This window comes from Vombatus ursinus, unplaced genomic scaffold, assembly GCF_900497805.2.
Source record: "Vombatus ursinus unplaced genomic scaffold, bare-nosed wombat genome assembly UNPS02014909.1, whole genome shotgun sequence".
Lineage (NCBI taxonomy): Eukaryota > Metazoa > Chordata > Mammalia > Diprotodontia > Vombatidae > Vombatus > Vombatus ursinus.
Genome location: NW_020954687.1, coordinates 12,182,068 through 12,196,898, shown reverse-complemented (window position 1 = coordinate 12,196,898; position 14,831 = coordinate 12,182,068). Strand labels below are relative to the sequence as shown.

Here is a 14,831-nt window from a genome sequence, read left to right as displayed (position 1 = left end):
TCATGGTTTATTAAATTCAACAAATACTTACTAAGTACAAGGTGCTGTGTTAAGCATTTAAATAGGAGACAAAGGACAACCAATAATAGCTCTTTATGGTGGGATTCTTTTTTTGTTTGCTCATTCTTCCAGCCTACTTCTTGACTCTGGACTTTATGTTAGTTAGGGCTAAGTTCTGTGTACTTCTGGGGAGAATGTCTTGACTGAACTTCTTGTGTCCTTCGGCTGTCTTTCCAGTTCAGGCTGGGGATCTGAAAGTTTCCAGGGTTCCCCAAATGATATGATCTGGGCAAAGTCTACTCATTGCCCTCCTGGACTGAGCTCTCCTGCCCCAGGTTTGGGTCTATCAGTTTGTCTCTGCTTGGGACTTTCTGTAGACTGCAGCTTGACTCAGCCACTGTGAGGTGCTGCCGGTTCAGAATGACTCAACTGCAAGTATATCCCCTTTCATCTAGGATTCCTGCCCTGGTTATTATTCTACTACAGGCTTCAGCCTGGGCTGGAAGGTGATAAGAGTCCCTGCTCTGCTGCTGGGAAAAGAGCTACACAGCTTCTGTTTACTTCTGAATTTGTTCCTTACTTAGTACACAGCTAGGGCTCAGGCCTCCCACTCCTCAATCTGCTTTCTATTTGTGACTCAGGAGTGGGTAGTGGGTAACAGAGCTGCTACATGGCACCCATTCCTGGTTCATTCAGGGATCTTTTTTGAGCTCTTCTTGCCTTGGTGCTTCCTGCCCTGTGGTCCAGTCCCAATCCTCTTTCAATTCCTGAAGGCTGGAATGCACACCCTGAAGCCACTCCTGGCCAAGTCCCATCCTTATGTCTGCAGACCTCTCTGTCCATCTCCCTAAGCTGTCCTGGGCTGGAAAAATGAATCACTGTGACTTTTTCTTGGATTTCCCAATTAGAATTTGGTCTAGTGTGTTTTAAACTTTTGTGGAAGAAGTATGTGGAAGAAGTAGCTAGGGAAGGAAATAAAAAAGGAAAGGGAAAGAAGGAAGTCAATACCATGGAGTTACATATTCCTGCTCTAATGTTATAAAAAATGCCATCTAACAAAATATTGTGCTGACATATAATTATTACAAAGAAATGCAGGCTAAGCATCCAACATGTGTTTTAAAAATACATTGTTATCCACACCCACAGAAAGAAATCGGGAGTCTGAATGCAGATGGAATCATTTGCTCTCCTTTTCCTTTGTTGCTTTGTTTTATTGCTTCATTCTTGTGGTTCCTCCCATTAGTTCTAATTGTTCTTTACATCATGACTAATGGGAAAATATGCTTAACATGAATGTCTATGTAGAGCCTATGTCAGATTGTACACTGTCTTGGGGCAGGGAAAAGAAGTGGGAGGAGGAGAAAATTTAAAACTCAAAATCTTATGGAAGTGGTATCAAAAACTAAAAATAAATAATAAAAAAATACATTGTTAGGTCAGAGTAGTAGTATACTATTATATATGTTGCAGACAGGGAGTAGTGAGGTTTTTTGGGGCGGGGGAGGGAATATTATTTCCTTTTACTTCTAAGAAAAGCTCCTCTTAAAGATATCTGAGTTTCATCTACGGGGGGAAAAAGGATTGACACCTCCCCTTCCCACCTACCCCCCCCATACCACTAGATTCTTCTGTGACCATGGCAGCAGGATCAGATCAGCTCTCGAGCTACAGAAGTCAGCTTTGACTGGTTCCTTCCTCTTGAGTTACTTCTACATAGATGTAGTCATTCATGATGACTGTCTTTTCTTATTTCAATTTAAAAATTAATTTTCTTTTATGTTCTCCCTCCACTATCACCTCACCACCACCCACAGTCCACCCAAATGAGTATTTCTGATTTTGGCCTACCAGAAATAAAGCAGGCTGGATCTCATATGAAACTTATATAGTCCTCACCCCACTCCCTACTGTGCAAGGAGCTTAAAACACTGGGAGAACATATTCAATATTCAAAGATTTTTGTAAACATGGGAACTTCTGCTTCATGGCCAGGAAGTATTATTAGTAAATTGCTCTCTTTAATGGAAGTGAACTCCTATATTTATTTAAGGCATAATTTTTTTTTTTTACCTTGTCTTACTTGAGAATTCTGTAGCCTCTTACCCTCTTATTTGTCCTGGTGCTACTACTCTTATCTGGTTTCTAATATTTGTATACTTCAAGAATAAGCTCCTTAATGGCAGGGACTGGGCTGGTTCTTTGTTTGTTTTTAATTTGTGCATGACCAGTGCCTTGTTCGTGTATAGTCGGTGATTCATAATTATTGAATTGAACTGTCACTGTGTGCCTTCTCCTCAAAGGCAAAGTCAGTCAAAAAACATTTATTAAGTGCCTACTATGTGCCAGACTTTGTGTTAAGCGCTGGGCTAATCTTAAGCCTTTAAAAAATATTGCACAAGGTGGCATATGCTTAAACAGATACTGTTTTCAAGCCCTATGTTCTCCTTCCCAGTAAGAGAACTGATGGAACTTTGAGAATCGTATTCTACCTACACATCTATGTTTGCTAAGACAGAAATCTTTTAATAAGATGTAAAAATTCTGACATTAGGTTCAGAAAATCACATATCTAAGGAAGTATACAAAAGTGGGTAAGTTTTCCAATGGCAAATTAACTTTTTTGCACAGGAATGAGATATACGCTGCCTTGCAAAACTGCCAAAACGAGAACATTTAGACAGGATATATCTGCTTGTTCTTGTTTATACCTTAGAAAAGTTTCTTAATTCTAGCTGTTCCTGCACCAAAGCTGTTTCAGTAATATCACATACAATATATTTTATGAGTTAAAAGATTCTCTATGACACAGTGGTTTCAAAAATTTGTCCCTATGTATCCTAATATTAATTTGTGCATATGTGTGCATACACACACACTGGTTATACAACCAGATAGATTAAAAGGGAATATTTGTTTAAAGGATCATCAATCTAAAAAGATAAGGATGTCATCTACTTGTTTTATAAATGCTTCTTTTAAAATCCTAATAAAAGGGGCAGCTAGGTAGCGCAGTGGGTAGAGCACCAGCCCTGAAGTCAGGAGGACTGAGTTCAAATCCGGCCTCGGATCAAATACATGACACTTACTAGCTGTGAGACCCTGGGCAAGTTACTTAACCCCAACTGCCTAAAAAAAATAAAATAATTAAAATCCTAATAAAAGATAAAATAAAGTTTTCAGCCCTGAAATTCTTACAGAAAATTTTAAGTATAACATATACATCTCTGCTTTGAAACAGTTTGCTACCATTATTTATTGTCATCATTCTACAGTTTTAATAAAAGAGGATTTTTAGAATGGCATGGCCTAATGAAGAGTGACTGAGCCACTCCCCTCATCTCTCAAATCTAATCAGTTGCTAAATCTGTAAATGTACTTCCACTTTTCTAGCTTCCATCCCCTTCTCTCCATTCACAGTGCCTCTATCCTAGCTCCCACCAGGACTATTAAAATAACTTCATATTTGGTTTCTCTGCATCCAGTCTCTTCCCTTTCTAATTTACCTTCCACATAGACAGCAAAATTGTCTTCCAAAGACATGTCTGATCATTTTATTCCCCAGCTCAAAAACTTACTATCTATAGGAAAAAATACAAATTCCTTGCCTTAGCATTTTAAATCATCCATGACCTGGCACTGACCTTAAATTTCCAGTCTTATTTCATTATTCCTCATCCTAAATATGTTCTAGGCAAACTGTATATTACCTCTATGCTTTCCCTTAATCAATTTCCTATACCTGAAATGCACTCCCTCTTTGCATCATAGAATCTTTTTCTTCTTTCATGGTTTAGAAAAATTATGATCTCCTCTTTAATAAAGTTTTTCCGGATTCCTTCCCCTCCTCTACTTCAGTGTTCTCTCCCTTTCAATTCCCCCGCCCCCAATAATATGTAAACTTCTTGAAGGCTGGGACTGTATTCCCAAACTGTAGTACAGTGTCTTTCTTATAGTAGAGGCTTAATAAAGAATTGTTGAACTGAACTGAAATATAAAAATTATTATGGCATCTAAAAAATTTCTAAAACAATGTCAGTTACTGAACAAGAAAGATACTGCACTACCCAACTGACTAGGGGCAGTGTGGCAGAATGAAAAAAGGAATAGATTTAGAGTCAGACGATCTGGATTCCAGTCCCAGATTTACTGATTTCTAGCCATCTATCAACTAGCATTTATTAAGGTACTACTATGTGATAGAACAGACACTGTGCTAGGTGCTGGGGAGACAAAAAAAAATGATGTAATTCCTTTAGCTTACATTCTATCATGGAAGACTATCTATACATACACATACACAAACAGAATAAAGACAATATAAATGTGATAGTTTAAGGAGCACAGACAGAAGCAGTTGTGGCAATCAGGAAAGTGTTCATGAAGAAGCTAATGCTTGAGCTAAATCTTGAAGGAAGTTCAGGACACAGTAAGGTATAAGTTAGAAGGGGGAGTGTTCCAGGCACAAAGTATAGCCAATGAAAGGCACAGAGACAGGAGATGAAGTACCACCTGTGATGAATGGCAAGAAGGTCAGTTTGTCTGGTAAGAGTACAGGAAAGGAAGTGCATATTGAGGCTGGAAAGGTAGGCTGGGTCCATGCTGTGAGGTGCTTTAAAAGAGAAATGTGTATTTAATTTCTGAAGCAACTGGGAACCACTTGAGTTTATTGAGTATTGGGGCAAGGGAAAGAATATGGTCAGACTTGTAGAAGATAGACTGGAGTGGAGAGAGCCTTGCTGCTCTTTTATCATCTTAAATGAGTAAAATTAATAAATTATGCAGAGAAAAAAACTGTTATTAAGTTGTTTTATTAACATCTCATCAAATTTTAAAGTAATATAATCACTGTAGTGAGGTATTTCCTAAAACAGGCACCTCCTTTGAAAATTCACATTAGTAATGGGCCTAATTCATGAAGCAAATTGGAATTTCTTTTTATATAAATAGGATTCATGAGATTTCAATTACGAACAAGACAAGTATATTTATTATATGAAGTAAAATTTGATGAAGCCCAGTATTACAAAGGTGTTTTTAAATGGCACTCTGAGGATCTGTTGAACCATGCCTCTCCACCTTTTTTTTTTTTTAAACAGACCTGAAGATCCTATTGGCCTCCACCCACATCCCCATTTTTAAAGAATTTCCTCTGAAGTATAAGATCACCAAATTGAAAAATAATTTCAGGATACAGCTTAAAAGTTTAAAAAACAATGTGGCCAAAATGAGAAAATTTTTAAAATATAAAATATGACAGTGTGTCATCAAGAAAAAAATACGCTTTGAAGCACAACACTCATATGTTCCACAAAAATAATTCTAACCAAAACAAAACATTTAAAAATTTTCCCAAAATTAAAATGGGCTATTTATTTTTTTCCACTGATAGGAATGGAAATCCTTATGTATTACATATTTGCCTTTATTAAATGGGTTTGTAATTAAAATATTATCAACTACTCAGTATAGAAAATAAAAAATAAAATTCTATTTAAAACCTCCAAATAATAAGTACCAAAGAGAAAGAGATGTACCAAACTGTTCCACTGATATGATTTAAGAAAGCAAAAATAGTCCAAATATTATTACATTAACATGTGACATTTTTCTGTTTTATTATAAATCTTAATCTTTGTGGGACAAAAGCCTAAAAGATAAATTAGGAACAGTTTTGAAGAATATCACTTGTGCATTTCAGGTGCATTACAGTAGTTCTATTTTCAGAGAAGCTATTGGGAATTCAGATACAAATGTCAAATAATGGAATTTGGTCAAGCAACTCTAAACACCACTTTTACTTAATATGCACTACATGCACATGATGCAGGTAAGGGGAAAAGATTGTATGAATTCATGCATTCAAAGTGAGACAGATTGTTACTATTGTCAAACGTGCGCTGGACCAGATAGGATGTTGTTACAAGTCCTGTATACTTATTGTTTTTTCATCAAAGTAAGATCAGAAGCATCTTCCTCCAAGAATCTTCTTCATTTGGTTTCCTGAGCTTTCTTCGCATTCTGTTTTTCTTTTGCCTAGAAGTTAAAAGATACACTATGACTCAAATTCAAGAGCAACAATTATACAAGGTTTTCCCTTATAACTTGAAATATATATATTTTCTAGGATATACTGAATGCGTACCTTTGTTGAAATGCTTTCGCCACCTGAGCCTTTCTGTGAAATGATTTATAAAGATCATTCCCTTCATTCATAAATAGAAACCACTTAAGATTATAATTAATTTCCAGGTTCTGTCTATCTGAAACTGATCTTTCAACTTTGTTACTCTGAACAGCTTGCTCCATAAATACATTAACTTCTTCAATTATAATAATATTAGTAATCGACATTTATACAGTGCTTCAAGATTTATAAAGTCTTACATAAATATGATCTACATATTTATTAAGATGCAATAATGGTAGGTTCCAAAGGATTATTTTCCCCATTTTATAGATAAAGAAACTGGGACTCAGTTAAGTGACTTGACCATGGCCATACAGTTAGTATGAGAGACAGAATCTGAACCCATGTCTCTAAGTTCAGTGTTTCCACTATACCAATCTAGGTGTACCTAAGCAAAAGTGAAAATGAATTTGTTGTTCTCATTAATATTCTCCTTAACAAGAGCTTAGACACACATAATATTAAAATTACATCGAACATAATAAGTTGTTTTGTGCTATAAGGAATCTAAAAAAAAAAATCATATTGAGGTCATCATTATGAATATTATTATTGTAGCATTCCATGAAATGCCCTTTAAAATGGCTTGAAAAAAATTAATCCCAATACTTATTTGTTTGTCATGTGTTTTTTCCATGAAAGCAGAAGAAAGAAAAACCTCAGTTCTCTGACTTTTCTTTTCAAAATGTTCAAATTCTGGATAAATTAAAATTTACTTCAAGAATGTTATTACAGAATTATGTGTATAAGAAGGTAATATACTTCAGTACAGACTGAAAAAAAATCTTAAGAAATAAATTTCTATTATGCAACTTAATTTTATGCTGAGGTACAAAAAAGGAGATAGAAAGAGGAAGCTAAATCTGAGGTATTAGTAAAATTGTAAGATAACTCAACATGAACAAAGAAAGCTTTCTCTACAAAATGCTTCCTCATCTTAAAAACAACATAGAAGAGTAAGCCATAACTTTACTTTAAATATGGACAATGGATCACATAGCAAATAAAATCATGTTGTCTAAGTTTAAATAGAATACGGGTTTATTCACCTATTGTGCCCACATATACCATTTGCTGAGTGGGAGGAAGGGGAACAAACATTTATTAAGTGCCTATTGTGTGCCAGGCAGTATGCTTAGCACTTTACAAATATTATCTTATTTGATCCTTATGACAACCCTAGGGAGGTACTATTATTATCCCCAACTTTACAGTTGAGGAAACTTGCCCAGGGTGACAAAACTACTAAGTGTAACATCTGAACTCAGGTATTCCTGATTCCAGCTCCACAGCTTCATCAACTTCGTCACCTACCTGCCTCTGTACACAAGTATTAATCCATTAATATTGAACAAAGCTTCCATTTCATAGAATGAGAATTCAACTTGAAAAACAAATACTTATTTTATTTCTTTCTTTACTCATTCTTGAATATACTTTCAAATTTAAAGAAAACTAAAACCTAAGGATGATTTCATTGTTTTGACAACCTCCTTAATACAGCAAATGAACAAAAATAACGTAGAAGTATGAGGACATTTATCCCTTGCACGATCTTGATTAATAGAAAATTAAGGGGATATAAAGCAGAACACAATCACAGAAGAAAAATAAATCCTCTTAAGAAAAACAAAAGTATCAGTTTTAAACAACTTGTGCAAAATGGTACACACAATCAACAAAACAAGTATCCCTCCGCATATTAAGATACTATTTAGATGATGGAATTGATTGATGATTTTAATGATTATATGTTAAATATGAATGGCTTCACTACTCTTCTGCTATCATATGTAAAAGACATCTAATATGAGGATATGTACACACAAAAGAAGTTCCAAAGGGAAGTCCCCAAATTGTTGCCAGTTTAAGTATCACTTCTATTTGGAAATATGTATCAGGTTACTAATTGTGATGTAACCCTGTTTTCCTATACTAGATTGATACATTTTGTCATAGCTATGGTGCCATCAGGTTACAATGGATAGAAAAGACTGTACAGAAAGAACAGAAAGAAAACATGGTACAATTTACATTATTATAAATTCCATAATTAAATAATAAACATGTAGAAAAATATATACATCACTCAAGCAGAATCAATGCAACAATTCAATTCAATTTCAATGTTATGAACATTTATTAAACATCTTTTACATGAAGAACATTGTGCTAGATACTAGGAGAGAGAATCAAAATTATACAGTCTCTTCCCTCATTGAGCTCATACTTTGGTAGGGGGATGGACCACATACAAAGTAATTAAAATACAAAACTGAACATGGTAAATACTAGCAGCTGAGAAATAAGGAAAGGCTTTATTCAGGAGACAGTGAGTGATTTCTATCTTGAAAGAAGGGAGATGGCATTCTAGGCATGAGGGAATAGCCAGTTCAGGGGCAAGGAGAAGGAAGCTGTCCCTTGTGTGGATGGAACAAAGTCAGCTTACATCACAGAGTGCACTAGGGTAGTAATGTCCAGTGAGGCCAGAAAGATACAAGAAGGCCATATGATATAAGGTTTTCAAAGCTAAACATTTAAGTTTATGTTTTATGCTAAAGGGAACAAAAGTCACTGGAGTTGACTGAGTAGAGGAGTGATAAGATCAAATCTGTACTTAAGAAAAATTACTTTGATAGCAATGTACAGGACAAACTAGAATGTAACAGGTTTCAAATAGGAAGATCAATCAGGGTTGCAATAATCTAAGTAAGAGATGATGAAGGTCTGAAGATGGTAGCTGTGAGTAGTGAAAGGAACAGATATGAGAGATGTGAAATAGAGATGGTAAGACTTGGCAACTGCCTAGGCATGTAGATAAGGCAGAGTGAAGAGTCAGGAATGATATCAAAGTTACTAACCAGGGACACTAGAAGAATGATGTTTCCTTTCAAAAGAAATTGGGAAGAGAAGTGAATTTCGCATAAAATATGAGTTCCACTTTGAACACGTTGATTCTGAAATGCCTCCAAGAAATCTAGTTTGAAATTTTTTTAAATGGCAACTGGTGTCACAGGATTGAAGCTCAGGGAAGATAGTGGGGCTGAATATATAGATCTGTGAAGCACTACCATAAAGACAATAATTATAACCATGGGAATTGATAAAGGCACCAAGATAAAGTATAGAGACAAAAGAGGGTCTAAGAGCCTCAAGGAAAACTCACACTTAGGAGAAGTAATTATGGATGATGAGCCAACAAAGAAGCTATTTTTAAAAGTCTATGGGAAAATGGAAACAGTTTTTCTCTCATGGATAGGGAAATGGTTTAGAGACACCTTTATTCTGGAATAACTTAGTGACAACAATCTTCAAACTTGAAGATTTCATTGCATTGGTCTTCCCAATACTATATAAAAATGTTAAATAATGATGGTCCTAATACTAATCCCTCAGGAACGATGCCATTACACCATGATGTGGAAAGGACTAAGGTAATCTAATTATAGAAAATAAGTAATTTCTATAAAATGGTAGGCTGTGGATTCCAAGTCACACATTTGGAAAAGGAACTTGGGAATCTTTATAAAACATTCCCTGAAGACAGCGAATCAACGTACAACAGAGGCCAAAAAGGCCAATAAAAAATAATTCATTCTAGAAATTCATTTTGGAAATTTACACAAAATCACTGTGCCACAGCATTTTAAATACTAGGTGCTATTTTGGGAAGTTCATTCATTCAACAAACAACATTAATGATTTGTCTGCTTAACACAAAGAAATACAAAAGAAAAATATTGTTCCTGCCACACTTCCTGGAGAATACAACATTGTTCATAGGTTAAATCAATGTAAGATAATTTGAAGAGGTAAAGCAAACAAATAGAAAATCTGGAAATGCTTTGCAAAGGAGGTAGTATATGAGTAAAGACTTGAAGGAAGCTAAGGATTCTAAGAGAAATGGCTGAGAAGGACAAGCACTTCAGGCTTGAGCAAAGGCCCAAAGTCTAGAGATAGAATGCCAGGTTCTGGGCACAGATCATAGGCCAGTCTGGCAGGAACAGAATATGTGAAAGGTAATGATGTGAAATAAATTAGAAAAGGTGAAGTGACAGTCAGATTGTGATGGAAGCAGGAAAGGTAATGTTATTAGAAACTATTTGAGATGTGGAGACAGAACCTATGAGGCTTGGTAACTATCCAAATATGTGAAGTTGGAGAAAGGAAGGAGCTTAATGATAACTGCAAGGTTGTAAACCCAAGTGAATGAAAAGATGGTGGTACCCTCAAAAGAAGTAAGGAATTTGGAAGAGGCATGGGTGGAGATAAGTTTCATTTCTGACATGTTGACTTTGAGGTTTATGGCATACCCATGTTGAGATGTCTAGCAGGAAGTTGCACATCTAGATTGATATATCTAGCAGGAAGCTGAGATCAGGAGGGAGAGGTATAGATCTGTAGAGATGAAATTTTAATCCATCAGAACTGATAAGGCAATCAAGGCAGAGAACAGAAAAAGTATTAAGGAACACACCCACACCTAGTAGGTACGAGATGAATGGTGATTCTGCAAAGGAAAATGAGATGATTCACACAAGAGGGAAATCAGAAAGTTGGAGAGAATATTCAGGATGAAGAAGGCAGTTATATTCTAGTTCAACATTTTTAAAAAAGTGGTATGATCAATATTGTTTGCTATATAGCCTGTGTATCTAATTTCTGGTACAGATTTAAAATGTAAGAATGTAAAGCTAACTATGCAAACTTGTTAATCAAGAACTACTTATCAAAGTATATTCAGAATTACAGTAAGTATTAAAGGATTATGAGGGGATTAAGATTGATCCTGTATCATTTTCTTATTGATCCTGTAGTAATGGATTTTGTCCTGCAACTGCTTAAGTCATGGTTCTTTGTCTCTAAACAAAGTTCTGAGTTCAGCTGGCCTTTAATGGGTTAAGTTTAAAAATCTAGCTCTTCTTACCTCAAGGAACTTTGAAATGAAATGTACAGGAAAACAAAACAAAAAAAGTTTCTGGTCTCAAAGAGTTTGCATTCTACAGGGAAGATACTCTAGAAAACAGTGTTTAGTTCCAGGAAACATTTGAAGAACAAACAACAAACATGTTCTCTCCATTGCACTATGCAGTCTCCCATAACAGGGGTTAACAGGTTGTTTTTTTTTTTAAATGCATGAAAAATAAACATGTTTAAAGAAGCATAATAAGAGGAAAAAGTAAAAGGTAATTCAATAAATCCAAAAGCAATAAAATAAAATGAAAGAGTAATACATAGCAATCTGAATCTACCTTTTAATATTACTAGTTACTCATAGAGTGCCATCTAATGTCCAAAATTGTATGTAATGTTAATTCAAGTTTCAAGGCAAGGAAGTATTCTGATTTCTAAAGCAAAAATAAGACAATGTCTGGTAATTACAGCTAATTGAAAGCAAATTTAAAGATCACAGTTTCATGGCTCCAACTTCCCTTTTCCAATATGATATTTCTTGATACTCATGTATAGAAGACACGAAGAGCAGAATAGATTTGAGAACAGTTTATTTTTCTTATAACAAAATGCTAGAATTTCAAGCTAGAATTTGGAATCTGTGATAACGTTGACAGGTCCAGGCTGAAATTTTGTTCAGTAAATTTTCACACTAATAGTAATAAAGCTGAAGAAACCATGATTAAAAGCATAAAACTCTTAAAAATTTTTTTAAAAAGCATAAAATTACTTTCAAGGACTATTAAAGCACTCAATATATACGGCAGATACTAATGATCAAAATATATATACTTGTTAGCAATGTTATTTAGGCAAATTATTTATCAGTCTAGTTTGACTTGCTATTATGTACCTAAAAATATTAAATCTCTATTTCTTATTAATATTTTATAATTTAGATTTCTATAATTCAAGCTAGTTTTTTTCCCTTGAGCAAAGAGATTTAGACTAGGAATGAAGAGATCATGATTTTTGTTATGGCCAGTTGTGGGAATTTGGAAAAGTCACTACATCGTTTCAGGCCTGAGTTTCCTCCTCTGTAACCTAAGGGAACTGAACTCTATATCATCTCTTCCAGGTCTAAAATTCCTGTCCTGATTCCAGTTCGAATTTGTAATGTTCTACTGTATTTCCAACCCTCAAGATTTTTCAAAAATCATTTTTCATCAAGGGACAAGATAAACATGGAGCTAATTCTTCAACTAAATCTTAGAACTCAATACTGGAAATTCAGAAAATGCGAAAGCTTCATTAAGTGGTGAAAAATTTTTTTTCCTATTCTCCCAACTTGGATTATAACTATCACATTTGTTATCATAACTAAAAGCAAAACCATAAAATTTAAATGACTAACAAAATTTAACTTACATACATGCAAAATTAAGATTTCACAAATTTGGGGAAAATTTAACGTAACTAATCATGACTTACCTTTTCTACTAGTGGTATTAACTGCTGGTGTTCTGCTAAAGTCTTTAATAGCTCCATGATGAAAGGCAGATAATTATGCTTCCTTCTAATATTTTCAATCTGAAAGTGAATCAGAAACACTGCAGAATACTATCTTCTCCATACTAAATTTTAAAAATTAAACTCATATAAATACCATCTAAGAAACAAATACCAATGAAGAATACAGACCTATAACAGGCATTACATTTTTAAAAAGAAATATCAATATTGTCAAGTCATATGAATCTATACCTCATTCAGTAATGCACTGTAGTAATGTAACATGCTGGTTTAAAAAAATGAATTCAATATTCTTATTAAGTCTTTCACAAAGTACTGCTTTACAGAAGTAACCTTAGGTTCAGCAAGGCTATGTCAACAAAATGTAAATTCTCACAGGTTTTATCATGCTAGAAAGGTTTTGAGCATGGTCCCAGCAATGGACTATTTCTGCTTCCTGAGGTCCAACCTAGCTTATTACCACTTGGCTGACCACTCAGTAACAAATTCTTTGGTTATGGCAACCTACAAAACAAAGGAAAAAGTAAAACAACCTTTGCTCCTATGTTATGACACTTTACTTATATAATGGTAGTGGCACAGAGGCAGATAATGTTGTAAGAGATGTTATGGAGGCCAAATCAATAATACCTGGAAAACATTTGGATATAGGAGGTAAAACAGAAGAGTCAAGGATGTGTATCGACCTAGAAAAAGGAGAGTTTGGAGGAAGATATAGAAATATGAGTTTCATTTTGGATGTGCTGAATGGGACATTCAGGTGGATGTGTCCAGCAGGATTGGAATGTTAAGATAATACAGGTGTCTCTCAATTCTAACCTTCTCGGGTCTTTAAAAAAAAAAAAAGTATGGCACTCCATTTTGTTTTCTGAGAAATATTTATTCACTATCTACAATTTCAGAAAGACTAAAATCTAATTGCACTGTACCTAGATAACAGGACAGTTGTCCTATTTCTAAAGTTCAATAAAGATCTTGAATTAAGCTAAAGTCAACAGCAAACCAAAGGTTTAAACTCAAATCTTTTTATAACAACTTATCTTTTCAAAAAGGAAATAGAAACAAAATGTAGATCTTAATAAATTCAAAAGGGAAGATTTAGGTTTACCTGTAAATGAAAACAACACACACAAATTTGACGACAATGTTATCCACAATATGGCTTCTGTGAGGGCAATCTGAGATATACAAATCCACTGACAATTACAGGTAAGTTATTTCCTTCCACTATTATACCAAGGTGAAGTATATTCACCTGGGATCTGGGCCTCACTCCGAGTCTCACGAGCATTTCAGATTCCCCTCCCCACAGGAATCTATTACCAGCCCAAGACAACAAGCTGAGGTAAATTCATAGGAGATATGAGCTCTTACATCACCACTCTCTAGCTGGAACCTGAAAACTGAATATTTCTCCAAGTTTCTCTATTAACCACTCAGCATTTTCCCCTTCCTTCCCTGCCCAAGACTAGCTTCCTTCGATTTCTTTTCTAACCTTCTGTTCTCCTGATCCTTGCTACAGTAGGCAGAAATCCATTCTTATACTCATCCCTATTCAATTCAGCCCTTTCTTTTCCCCTAGTCCCTATCCTTCTGTGCCCATCACTTCCAGGTGTCCTTTGGAACACTTTACTTCAGTACTTCAAAATATATTCAGTTTGGGTACACCCTCTATCCATACAGCACAACCCCTGTACAACTCACTGGATGGCCAAGAGTTGCTGTAACTCAGAAGTACATCACCTTATAGTTCTAGGGGCAATAAGCCTCTGAACTGATGAGAGATATACAACCCATCACTGAGTCCATCCTCATGGCCTTTCCAAATTGGTAGGACCCTGTACTCCACTTACATAGCCCTTGAAAAAGCAGGATCATCTCTGTGCCGTGATGAAGTACTGGAATAGGTCTTTACTAGGAATTATAAGGTCACAACTTGTATTATTGTAATTTGGTTTATCCCCCTACTAGATTGTAAGTTCCTTAAGAGGATGCAGGGTGATCTGTTTCAACTCCAACACCAAAGACAGTGCAGTACATATAGAAGGCACTTCATAAACATTTGTCAAATGAAATTATTAAGCTGAATTATAGTCATAACTTCATTTACAGAACCCAATTCATTGCAGTTCACAGCAAATGACTAAGACGATGAATAAACATCTACTTACTGTGTACATACCTACCCCCCACACACACAGAGGATTCTTATAGC

General features: G+C 35.1%; 1 protein-coding gene across 3 annotated transcripts in view; it reads right to left on the bottom strand.

The window, feature by feature from the left end:
- Positions 1-4,967: 4,967 nt before the first annotated feature.
- The window catches only part of UCHL5 (ubiquitin C-terminal hydrolase L5), a 38,122-nt gene continuing 28,258 nt past the window's right edge, over positions 4,968-14,831 (bottom strand). For all 3 annotated transcript variants that reach the window (XM_027843471.1, XM_027843470.1, XM_027843472.1), the window contains 2 exons: positions 12,575-12,673; positions 4,968-6,036 (listed from right to left, as the gene is read on the bottom strand). In XM_027843471.1, coding sequence (XP_027699272.1) covers positions 5,992-6,036; positions 12,575-12,673 — 144 coding nt within the window. In that variant the 3' untranslated portion in view covers positions 4,968-5,991. The remainder of the gene's footprint in view (positions 6,037-12,574; positions 12,674-14,831) is intronic.